Raw genomic sequence first — 12,484 nt, 5'->3', positions numbered from 1 at the left:
CCCAAAGAAGGGCTTGAGGGGTCGTGTGGGTTCTCCTTGGTACCAGGAGCACCTGCATTCGGTTGCCAGGACAACCAGTAAGGCCTTGTCGCCAGCACAGCCATAGGCGGCCTGAGCCCTCTCCACTCAGGCATCCTCGAGCCCCCTCCCTGAGCATGTGTGGGGATAGAGGAATGTGGTTGGTTGGCAGCTAAGGCTGGAGGTGACGGCAGATGCCCCTGCCCCCACCACGTTCACACATGGGCACAAGGATGGAGGAGGCGTGGCCCTCACCCTGTCTTCAGCAGCCATCAGTGGTCAGTTGCTGACACCTGACCCGTTCCCTGGGCCCGAGCCTGGTGTCAGCTCATGTGAGGTAGCGGGGAATTAAGTGGGTTAGAACCTTCACTTGCCCCAGCTGCCCCCAGAGAGACGAGGCAGATGAAGCCCCTCATAGGATCCCCTTGGAGGTAAAGCAAGGACAGGGCTCAGGGCCAGGCCATTGCCTCCAGCTACTTCATCCCAACAGGGGGAGAGAGATGGCTGAACCCTCCTGCCACCTGGAGTTGAGTGGCTAAAAGCCGGAACTACGTCTCCTCCCCAGAGCCCAACCAGCAGCTTCCCACATTTCTCTGCAGGCCTTAGGGACTTCCATAGCCTCTCTGGGCTTCAAACCAGTGGAGCTGGCAACTTTCCTGGAGTCAGGGGCCCTGGGGAAACTAGGGATTCCATTGTCTCCAAACCCCCATCAGGGCAGCGAGGCCCCTCAGGCTACTTGGAAAGAGAGAGGGACTACTTGACATTCCTGAGCTGCCAAGGGGCCACTGTCAGGGTTTAGGCAGGGGAAGGGGGAAGTATACAAAAGGCAAGGGAGGGTCTGGCCAGCTGGAGCATTTTTTGGGGGGGGCACATGAGGTTTGAAGAGAGCCCCTGTCCCAGCCCCTGCTGGGCTTCTCCACGAGCTGCTACACAGCCTCTTGGACACACTGAAGTCTCCACACCCCTACCGTGCCACCAGCCACTGTCCTGGGGTCAAATGATGTTTGTGTAGGCCGCGTAGGGGCGACGGTGGCCCAGTCGGGCAAATTCCCGAAAAACTCTGCGCCTACCAAAAAGAGCAGTCGCAAAGCCCAGGCGTTTGTTCTCCAGCAGACACGCAAAGGGGACCCAAGTCAGAGCTTTGCGATTTGGCTTTGAGTTAAAGCTCACCACTTTTCGAGCTTGGTTATTAGGCCCTAGACACAACTACTCAGTGAAGAGTTATTATTCATTATTCAAGAGCCCTAGCAGCCATGAAAGACTCTCCCTGGAGGCATCACTGTGATGGAAGAGCAGAGCTCCTTAGAATACCCCGTAGTAAAAAAAAAAGAGGCTGTGTACAAATGGCCAATTGGCATGTGAAAAGATGCTCAACATCACTAATCTCAGAGAAATGCAAATCAAAACTACAATGAAGGGGGCTTCCCCGGTGGCGCAGTGGTTAAGAATCCGCCTGTCAATGCAGGGGACACTGGTTCGAGCCCTGGTCTGGGAGGATCCCACATGCCATGGAGCAACTAAGCCCGTGCACCACAACTACTGAGCCTGTGCTCTAGAGCCCCCAAGCCACAACTACTGAGCCCACATGCCGCAACTACTGAGGCCCGTGCGCCTAGAGCCCGTGCTGCACAACAAGAAAAGCCACCGCAATGAGAAATCTGTGCACCGCAAGAAGAGTAGCCTCCCACTCGCCGCAACTAGAAAAAGCCCGCGCGCAGCAACAAAGACCCAACACAGCCAAAAATAAGTTAATTAATTTAAAAAACAAAACAAAGCAAAAAACTACAATGAGGTACCACCTCACACCAGTCAGAATGGCCATCATTAAAAAGTCTACAAAAAAAAAAAGTCTACAAATAACAAACGCTGGAGAGGGTGTGGAGAAAAGGGAACACCCCTACACTGTTGGTGGGAATTTAAGTTGGTGCAGCCACTGTGGAAAACAGTATGGAGATTCCTCAGAAAACTAAAAATAGAATTACCATATGATCCAGCAATCCCACTCCTGGGCATATATCCAGACAAAACTATAATTTAAAAAGATACATGTGGGACTTCCTTGGTGGTGCAGTGGTTAAGAATCCGCCTGCCAATGCAGGGGACACGGGTTCGAGCCCTGGTCGGGGAAGATCCCATATGCCACGGAGCAACTAAGCCTGTGCACCACAACTACTAAGCCTGCGCTCTAGAGCCCGTGAGCCACAACTACCGAGCCCACATGCCACAACTACTGAAGCCCGCGCGCCTAGAGCCCGTGCTCCACAACAAGAGAAGCCACCGCAATGAGAAGCCCGCACACCGCAACGAAGAGTAGCCGCCGCTCACCGCAACTAGAGAAAAGCCCGCGTAGAGCAAGACCCAATGCAGCCACAAATAAATAATTTTTTTTTTAAAAGAGCTACTATATCATCCAGGAATCCCACCTCTAAATATCCAAAAGAAGTGAAAGCAGTGTCTCAAACAGATGTCTGTACTTCCACGTTCATAGCAGCATTATTCACAATAGCCAAGAGGTAGAAGCAACCCAAATGTCCATCAACAGAGGGTGGATAAACAAAACGTGGTCTATGAATACAATGGAATATTATTCAGCGTTAAAAAGGAAGGAAATCCTGTCTCAGGCTACAAAACAGATGAACCTTGAGGACATTATGCTAAATAAAAGAAGCCAGTCATAAAAAGACAAATACTGCATGACTTCACTTATATAAAATCTCTAAAGTAGTTATAGAATGGTGGTGGCCAGGGATGGGGGAGGGGATTTGTTTAATGGGTACACAGTTTCAGATTTGCAAGATAAAATAGTGCTGGTGGCGCAGTGGTTGAGAGTCCGCCTGCCGATGCAGGGGACGTGGGTTCGTGCCCGGTCTGGGAAGATCCCACATGCCGCGGAGTGGCTGGGCCCGTGAGCCATGGCCGCCGAGCCTGCGCGTCAGGAGCCTGTGCTCCACAACGGGAGAGGCCACAACAGTGAGAGGCCCGCGTACCGCTAAAAAAAAAATAAATAAAATAGTGCTGGAGATCTGTTTCACAACAATGCAAATATACTTAACATTACTGAACTATACGATGAAAAATTGCTAAGATGGTCAACTGTGTGGGTTTTCACCACAATAAAATAAATGGAAAAAAAAAAAAAGGGAAAGAGTGGGGCTGCAAAGGTCATTTAGTCTGATATTCCCAAGTCAAACATGAGAAAACTGAAGCCCAGAGAGGAGTGACTTGCCCGGGTACACAACCCTGGCAGGACCAAATCAGTACAGGCTTGGCAGATGGTAAGATGTGACACAGCAGCGCAACGTGTGAGGCCAGGGTGGGGCTGAGCTCAGGCTTGGAGACTGTGGTTGGTGCTGGCTTGTAAGAGGTGGCCACCTGTGCGGCACTACTTAGAGAGACCTGAGTGGGTTATCTAGAAAATTCCCTTAAGAGGAACAACTCCTGTGTGGCTGATGTGAGCTAACCTTCCCCGCCCCCCAACTCCAAAAGCCAAAGCCCTGAGCTCCCCCCATACCCACCCCCAGAAGCCTGCAGAGCAGGGGTGAGGGCACCCCTCACCGGGTAAAGGTGAGAAACAAACCTAGATTCAAATTCTGCTCCGCCACTGCCTGAGCCTGTTTCTACATCCCTGAAAAACAGAGAAGGACCTAACGCAGCCTCCGGGACGCGGCAGGTGGTGAGTATACAGCGTCTAGGAAGCTGGCTCACACCGTGGGCTCTGGAGCTGGGCTCATCTATTCCTAGTCTGGGGCCACCATTTCCTGTATGACCTCGTGGTGCCTCAGTCGGTTCATCTGCAAAATGAGGAAAACAGGACCTCCTAGGGTTGTCCTGAGGATTAAGTGAATGCGTTCACGTAAAGGGTGTGGAACGAGCCCCGGGACACAGTAAGTGCTCAGCTATTATATATTGTTGGGACACACTGACGCCAGAGTGTAAGGGTCACAGGCACCCCCCAGGCATCTCAGCTACTGTTTGCTCACCTGGCAGGCTCAGGCTGAGCACATCTGGCCGTGGGGATTCTCTGCCAGGTTGCCTGAACTGTTGCCTGGTGTCTCCTTGGCGCTGGGTGTGGCTGGACCGGGAGCACAGAAGCTCAGGGCAGGAACGGGCAGCTCCAGGGCCCAGACCTTCATCCTCCCTTGTCCCCTGGCTGACCCAGGGTTGACCCAGGACAGAAAGAGACTGGTATGCAGGAGAGGACATAGGTGACCACATATAATGCGGCAGGATACACCCTTCCCTGACATCCTCCATCGCCTTCCTTGTTTTCCTTCCTCCATCTGACACCGTGGATGTCACCCGTGCATTGTTTTTATTGCCAGTCTCCCCGTGAGCGTCTCAGCTCAAGCGAGGTACCCCCTGCACCAGGAAAAGTGTCTGGCATATGAGTTGCCCAGCGTTTGTTGAGTGAATGAATGAACATCTGTGACAGGAGGCCTAACCAGTGAACATCCGAGGGGGCTGGGGAGACAGAAGGGATTCAAATCACAAGCGGAGTAGGGGGGAGGGCTGGGAAGAGAGGGAGAGTCTTGGAGGCGGGAGAGCGAGAGGGAAAAGGCTACTGGCTGGAGAGAGTGATAGGGTGGGGGGCCTCGACCTACCAGCTGAGTGGCCCCAAGGTCTCAGGCCAACAGAGAAGTCCCCTCGAGGGATCACCAGCCCCAGTAAATACTGACCCAGAAGCTGCTACGCCCCACCCCCACAAGGAAGGACACCAACTGGCCTGGGCCCACATCCCTACTTGTGGGGAGGGGATCAGGCCCCACAAGGCACCTCCCAAGGCCTACCCTGGGTTCTCAGAGGACCGGGCGACTCCACCTTCTTCCACCTCTGACTACTGTCCCTTGACCAGGGCGGGGAAAACCACAGCTACCACAGGCCTTGCTGTGCTGCTGGCAGACATCACCAATCAATCCTGCCTTGCCCTGCACGCACCAGGCAGCCTTGATACTCTGACTCTGAGCTCCAGGCTTCCGTGACACTTGGCAGGGAGATGGCAAGGGGATCTGCCCAAGATCCCCTGTGAGGCAGCGACAGAGCCCCCGTTCTCCTGACAGCAAACCACTTCTCGGGAGAGGGAGCTGGGCTCATCCCCCAATAACCTACTGCCCCAGGAACATTGGGGAGGACTCGGTTGGTGCTCCCTCCAGCAATCCCTTCAGGATTTGGGTTTAATCCCAAGCACGAGGGCGGGCAAGGAAAGGATTTTGTTTCATTCCTTCAGATGCCCAAGCCTTGGCCCAAGCCCCAGGGCGCAGGAGTGAAGGCGCGTGGCTGCCTGGCCTCTACCAACAAAGCCGTCCTTTATTAAATAGAGATCGCGTTACATTCCATTCAGAGGAGGAAATCGGACGTGGTGAGGGATGTGTCCAGGTTGGACCCCGGTACTGAGTAGGCTGCGAGGGGGGAGGAGGGGCCCGGGTCCTGCCTGCCCCACCCCAGTCCTGTGTACCGGGCTGGGCGATCTCAGCCTCCGTCGTCGCAACGGCCATCCACAGCTGAAAACAGGCCCGGGCATCCTGAGGCCTGTCTGTGTTTTACTTTGGGAGGAAAGTGCCCCGATCCTCCCAGCAGTGGTGGGGGCGAAGGCTCCTTGCAGCATTGGGCTCAGCTGGCGGGAAGGAGGAAGGTCGAGCGGGCGGGCGGGAGGAGGGCCCCTGATACATCTTAAGGATGTTTTGGGGTCATTGTCAGGCAGATACAGGATGGAGTGGAAGACAGCCAGCAAGGCCCCCGTCCGCCCCCGTCCGCTCCTCCTAGCTCTCTGGCCCTTGGGCACAGCAGGCCCACCTGGGAACGAGGTGAGGGATGGCCACAAGGGGGTGCTGGTGCCCAGGGCTTAGGAAAGGGGAGGGTGCGGAGATACCCTGGAGATCTCGCCAGTGAGGCACCTGCAGGCAGCAGCTCCTAGGACTGGGGAGGGGGTGCTGGCTGTCCCAGGGGTGCCCTCCCAAGGGCTGAGCCCCTTTGTACGGCTCCCAGCTCCTTGGTCTTTGGTGCTTTCTCGAAAGTCTCCTGGTGGCTGTAGTACTACGAGGGGGGAGAGGTCACCTCCTGAGGTCCTGTCCTGGGAGGGACATTTGCTGCCGGCTCAGTGCTGCCTCCACGGCCTGGCCATTTGTCCCTCTGGTCAGCTTCTGGCTCAGGGCTGGCTCTAGGACCCCGTCTGTCTGTCTGTCTCTCCTGGGGCAGGTGTTGGCTCCAGCTCAGAGCCCCCCTCCAGGCCTGAGCCATGACCTAGGCCTCCTGGGGGAAGAAGCCAAGCTTGGCCAGCGACATCTCCTTCCTCAGCCTTGTGATCTCCCAGAACATGGGCTCCGCTGCAGGCAGACAGAGGGTGGACAGCTCAGTGCCCACTCAGGGTCGCCTCAGGCAGATGGCCTGGCCTCTCCCCCGGCTTTGGGCAGGGCAGCTGGTGGGCACCCTAGGACTCCCCAGTCCCTGAGGACAGATCTCAGTGAGTAGCCGGACCTCTTTGAGGTTCCACTCTGGGGGCTTGCAGCCCGGGAGGCATGGAGGTGACGGTCACCTCCACAGCCTGACACGCACACGCATGTACACACTGCCACACACTTGGACAGACTGCAAATGCTCTCCAACCCCTGCTCCCGGGGCTCTCCAGCGACCCTGCACAGGGCCCGTCCCTGGCCTGGCAGAATGGGGGCAGGGGGACAACGGATGGACAGAGGACCTGTTGGGCAAGGGCGGGGAGTGTCTACAGGGGGAGGTGGGCGAGCCGTGTCCAGCCACCACTTGGAGGTCCACGCGGCGGGAGAGGGGAGGAGATTCACAGGGGAGGCCCCATCGTGTAGGCCAGGCCAGTAACAGGAATGCCGTCACTACAGGCCCGGGGGACTGGAGAGGTTTCTGAACGGGAAAAAGCAGCTGGATCCAGGTATGTGGGGGCACCAGGCTGGTTTTCCCGGTAAGGCAGAGCCCAGGAGGCTCCTTCCGCTCTTCCTCTCTCCACAGGGCTCAGCAACAGGAGCTTCCGGATCGCTTTGCTAATCTACGACCTTCTCTCTCGCAGAGTCCTCCTCCGACGGGGTGCAGCAAAGCCCTGGGGTTGGCCCGGCCGCCCCGCCCCGCCCCGCCCCGCCCTTCCCCTCCCGGGCGCCACCCCCAGCGGCCACCAGGGGGCGCTCACCGTCCTGCCGCACCAGGCCTTGCTGGATGTAGCGGATGTAGGTGAAGAAGTTGCACACGGCCGTGATCTGTGGGCAGAGGGGGCAGGGTGTGACCCCCCGGCCCTCACACTTGCCCCCTCCCCCCAAAAAAAAAGCCAGGGTAGATCGCAGACCAGAGCGGGAAGACCCACGTCCTGTGAGACTCAGATAATTCTGGGCTCTAACGTTACAGTCAACGGTAGCAATACTCCTCATAAAAACGATAGCGACCACTAAGCGTAATCAAGTACGCGTACCCGGTGCGCCGGACGTGCCTATCATTCCCAGTCTACACGTGGGGAGCGCTGAGGCTCCGAGAACGACCCCGCAACGACTGCGGAGGCCACAGAGCCTCCACTTATTAAGTGGCTGAGCTGCAACGATGAAACCGGGCAGGCTGCCTAGAACCCACGCTCCCCGGAGGGGCCTGCTCGCTCTGGCTACTGGAGGCCCCGGCCAGCCAGGCCTTGCCAGGTGCTATTTGTAATGCCAGGAAAGGTGAGGGGATCAGAAGCTGCTCACCTGGCTGCCCTGGATCCCCACCTGAAGCCCCTAGTCTGACCTGAGGCCTGCTCCCAGCCAGGCCCTGCGCCAGGCACTGGGGACCCCGAGCTGGCTCAGACCTGAGCTCTGTCACGAAGACTCTCATACCTTTGAGAGGGCGCTGTTAGTGCCCTTCCCAGGCCCCTTCCCCAGGCTGGGGCCCCATCTCCCCACTGCTGAGAATGTTGGCTGCTGGTGCCCCTCTGCACCCCACACCCTCACAGACTTCAGCCAATGACTGACAGGCATCTTGGGTATAAAAGGCCACGCCCGTGCCTCAGGGTGGAACCCACTCTGGGCTCCAGAGCCCCTGTGGATCAGGCTGAAGCCAGACTCCAGCTGAAGCCTCACCTTTGCCTGTCCTTCCCCCCACCCCCATTCTGCCTCCTGAGAATTGCACACCATCTCCATCTTAGGCTCTGCTTCTAGGGTACCCAACCTAAAGCAGGGTGGAAGGCAGCTGGCAGCTGCGCCCACAACTGCCCATGAATACCCAGCACTTTGGGGGAGGGACATCAAGTGTGTGGGGGCCACAGGCTGGGGAGTGGAGAAAGCTGAGGGAGGGGCGATGCTCCTGCTGGGCCCTCAAACACACAGGAGCCCTTGCCAGGAGGACAAAATTGGGTGCAGGGGGTTGGTGGCCCTGCCAAAGGCAGGGAGGTGTGAGAGAGGCCAGGTGAGGGGACTAACCCAGTGTGGCAAAGGTGCCGCCTGGGAGGGCTGAGGAGGGGCTGCGTAGGGCCGGATGGGATGGGCAGGAGAAGCTTGGGTCCCAGGCCCTGGCATTGCTCAGTGGCCAGTAGGCCCTACCAGAGGCCCGTGACTAGGGAATGGTGGGGAGCAGTGGGGCTCTCTCCCCAGGGCTGCGCTTTGGGGACAGAACTTTCTTCTCCCTAGGGATTCCACACTCCTTGGTCTCATCGGGGTGGGGACCACATCCGAGAACTTCACACCCTTCCCCTCTGCCTTCCCAGCTCTGCCCAGGACAGCAGACACGTAGGCCTGGCAGAACAACGTTCTAGATGTAATTTTCTAGGCATGGGAGTGTCTGGCACAGATCCCCTGGTTGGGATCAGAAAGAAACAGAGGTGACCCATGGCCACCGAACAAGGCTCTGGGCACAGATGCAGGAGGTGGAGACTGCAGAAGTAAGAGACTGGATCCAGGATGGGGAGACCTCCGGTCTAGGCTGAGTGGCCTGGGGTGCACCCCTTTCCTTTCTAAGGCTCAGACTCCCTCTCTAACGGGAGCTCAGCTCGCTGCTGGGGGATTTGCCAGAACAACATGCCGGGCTGCCCTGCAGAGGCTGTCAGGACCCGACAAGCTGACTGTGCTGGTCACTCTACCGCCTGATGATGAGGCCATTTGCCCACTTTAGTCCCATCAGGCACCTCTAGTAGGTCTAGGGGAGGAGATGGTTCCTCTAAGAGGACCTTCCACACCACGTCACCTTTGCACCAAGCTTCAGAGTTTTCCAAACTTTTGTTCTTTCCAATCTTCTTCACTGTCTTTGAAGGGACAGAGGAAAGGGGTCCACCCCACCCTCATCCCAGCTCAGTGAGGCCCCTTGATCCACTGACCCTCACCTGGGTCACTCGGCAGGTGAGGGCAGAAGCTGGGATTCCTGGAGGCCCCTCAGAGCCCACAGCTGACTGTCAGCCTTGTGTGACAGACAAGCCTCAGAACCTTCTCCAAAGCCTGGGGCCGGAGCCAGGAGTCAGGAGCCTGGAGCTCTAGTGTCACTCCCTTGATTAGGTTATATTAAACGACGGAGCTGATGGGTGTCACTCCCATGAGTACTTTTCGGCAAGCAAGAAAATGGCTACCTCAGTCCTTCAACCACAAGGAACTGACTTCTGCCAACAACATGTGAGCTCAGAAGAGGACCCTGAGCTCCAGGAAGGATGCAGCCGCTGATACTGTGACTGCAGTCCATGAGGCCCTGAGCAGAGGACCCAGCTAAGCTGTGCCCAGACTCCTACCCAGGGAGTCTATGAGATACTAAATCGAAGTTTACCACTAAGTTTATGGTAACTTGTCACACAGCAACAGCAAACAAATACACCGGCTTGGCTGTGTGGCCCAAGGCATTCTCGTACCTCTCTGAGCCTGTGCCCTGCTCTGTAGATTGTAGGTTGTGCAGCCTGGGGCTCAGAGTCCCAGCCCAGGGAGCCTCTAAGGAGCCAGGTAACACTCCCATTGGATGACTCACTCTGGCCCGGGAGGACGGTGAGATGTAGTAGTGGCTCTCGGAGTCCCCAAGCCGGATTCGGTGACGACAGGCGCAGGCCAGGCCACTCAGGGCACATGTACTAGGGAAAAGCAGACCTCAGGACCATGGGGACAGCTGGGGCTTGCCCACCCAGCTCATCCAGGGAGGACGCAGCAGCCAGAGAAGGCACAGAGGGAGGGGGAGGCAAACACACATCAGGGTGGGGCCTGGCATCCTTTCCCCTGGTCCCAGCTTCCCAAGGAGCCTGGAGGCAGGCCAAGGAGGAGGGCAGTCTCAGAAGTCCCTGGGGGAGACCTTTAAACCAAGCTGGACCCCATCCCTCAACCCCTCGCCTCACCCCTGCTGGGCAGGAGAGCTTGGTCAACCTCAGGCCAGGTGTACCAAAGTTCCACCCTCTGCCGCCCCTAAAAATGCTGCCCCCTACTTTACTAGGGCCCTCAGACCCAGTCATCCCTTCCTCCTAAGCAGGAGTCTTCTCTCTCCTCCACTTAGGTCACCAAGTCCCCAGGCTAGGTTCTGCCAATAGGACCTTTTGCCCGGATGCCCTCAGTTCCTTCCAACCAGACTTCTGCCTCATCTCTGCTTTTCTTCTCCATGTTACAGCCAGGGGCTACTCCAAAAACCCACATCTAGCCCATTATCTTTCCCTGCTGCTTCCCTACTGCCCAGGAAATAGTTATGGAGAATCCCGAGTAAAGGAAGGTCAAATAGGCTCCTTGGTTGCAGGACTTATCAAAGCCTTTGCTGCCTCCAGGTTCACTGTGACTCTGATTGGACCAGGGAACCCTCTTTTCAGGGAACGTTAATCGATGATTTGTGAAATGCTGGCCTCAGTGGGTTAAAGCCCAAACCTCATTTGAGGCCTTCACACTCTGGCCCCAAACACCCTCTGTGGCCTCAGCCCCAACCCCATGCCCACCCACCCCACTGCTCCGCCCACCGATCCAGTGGTGTTTCCATTAATATTCCAGCTTCTCATACCTCCACTCATGCTGTTGCCTCTGCCTGAAAGGTCCTTCCCTGCTCAGCAAACTGCTATTCATCTTTCAAAACCCGGCTCAAATGTTCCCCTCTGTGACAAGGCTGCCACCCAGGGGCCTCCCTCGCAGGCCCCAGTCCCTGCCCTTGCTCCATGCTGGCAGCTTTGCTCTGCTGCTGGCCTTGCCCAATGCCAGCTGAGAAGCAGGGAGGACAAGATGCCAGGGCCATCGGGTCATTGTCAGAAGGTGGAGTGAAAAATGACGTCACTTACGTGTCAATCGGGGCCCGGAACCCACTGTGGGAGAGAGGGGGTAGGAGAGAGATGCACGTCAGGCCAGCCAGGAAGGAGGAGACCCCGGCTCCAGGACTAGAGGCAGCATGTCTGCCAAAGATGCCTCCTTGCCTTGCGCGGAGGCAGCCACTGTCCCTCTCCGGTCAGGTGCCCCTGCCCACCCCCAGGTCCCACTGCAGGACCCAGCAGGCAGGCCTGAGGCTCAGTCCTCCCTGGCCACCCCCTTGGTGCAGCCCAAGGCTATGCGGGCCGTTCCCAGGGGGCAGGGTGCTAAGCTTACTTGGTACGGCCACACTCGACAGCGGCCACCTTCACCGCGGGCAGTGTTTGCGAAGCCACGGGCTCGATGGTGAGCGTGTTGTCCTCCACGGCGGCCCGTACCAGGGCTGAGAGCTGCGGTAGAGCAGGGAGGAGTGGGAGGTGGTGAGGGGCTGGCCGCGGGCTGCAGGGCCGGGTCCCCCGGCGGGCCACCCTCTGTCTGCCTCACCTCCTGCATGGTGAAGTCCAGGCAGGGGCCCACGTCCTCCCGGTACACCCTTTCCAGGAAGGGGGAAGTCTTGTCCAGGGTGGGCGATTCCCTCCAGGCTTGGAACTCTGCAAACAGGGTCGTGTCCACCTGTGGGGGAAGGTGAGCCGGTGGTGGGGGGCAGGGCACTGGGGGGCCAGCATGGCAGAGACAGGCAGAGCCCCAGGAGGTGGGGAGCCAGGGAGGATGCAGTGCAGGCCCCAGCGGGCCTGTCCCCTGTAGCCATGCAGGGGACCCGAGTCCCAAAAAAGAACTCTTCTCTTCCCCTTGCACAGAAGAATTTAGATTCGGAACTCAGAAGTTTCACTTCCAAGTGTGTTGGAGGTGTGTTACCAGTTTCTTGGCCTAGAGAATTAGACTTGGGTCCAGGGTCTCGTTCTGAAGACCCTCGCTGCCTCCTTGAGGAGGGTAAGTTGAAGAGTGACGCTGCAGGTACCCGCAGGTACACACAGGGACCTGACGGGACGCACGGCACACGCAGGCATGCGCACACGGAAAGGAACACACACAACTCGCTGGCTGCCCTGGGGCACATGCAGAGGGAGAGGCTGGGAGGGGGCAGAGGGAGCGGCCCCTCTCCGGAGCCTTTACCTGTCGGGAAAAGGAGAGAGAGGTAGCAGAGGTGGGGCCCACGGGCAGCTCCCCAGGTGGGAGCTGCCAGGCCGGCTCGTAGGTGAGGTGAACCGCCTTGCTGGGGATCACGCAGAGGAGCAGGGAGAGGAGAG

At 57.8% G+C, this 12,484-nt stretch overlaps 1 protein-coding gene across 4 annotated transcripts in view; it reads right to left on the bottom strand.

Moving 5' to 3' along the window:
• Window positions 1-5,771: 5,771 nt before the first annotated feature.
• Window positions 5,772-12,484, bottom strand: part of RAB3IL1 (RAB3A interacting protein like 1) — a 40,707-nt gene continuing 33,994 nt past the window's right edge. For 2 of the 4 annotated variants that reach the window (XM_060158973.1, XM_060158974.1), the window contains exons 6-11: window positions 11,721-11,849; window positions 11,514-11,626; window positions 11,213-11,236; window positions 9,827-10,039; window positions 7,166-7,232; window positions 5,772-6,338 (exon numbers count right to left, since the gene is read on the bottom strand). In XM_060158973.1, the coding sequence (XP_060014956.1) occupies window positions 6,306-6,338; window positions 7,166-7,232; window positions 9,827-10,039; window positions 11,213-11,236; window positions 11,514-11,626; window positions 11,721-11,849 (579 nt within the window). In that variant the 3' untranslated portion in view covers window positions 5,772-6,305. The remainder of the gene's footprint in view (window positions 6,339-7,165; window positions 7,233-9,826; window positions 10,040-11,212; window positions 11,237-11,513; window positions 11,627-11,720; window positions 11,850-12,484) is intronic. The other 2 variants (XM_060158975.1, XM_060158977.1) reach the window with 1 other exon arrangement.

The sequence above is a fragment of the Lagenorhynchus albirostris genome, chromosome 9 (assembly GCF_949774975.1).
Source record: "Lagenorhynchus albirostris chromosome 9, mLagAlb1.1, whole genome shotgun sequence".
Taxonomy (NCBI): domain Eukaryota; kingdom Metazoa; phylum Chordata; class Mammalia; order Artiodactyla; family Delphinidae; genus Lagenorhynchus; species Lagenorhynchus albirostris.
This window is presented reverse-complemented; position numbering and strand designations above follow the sequence as displayed.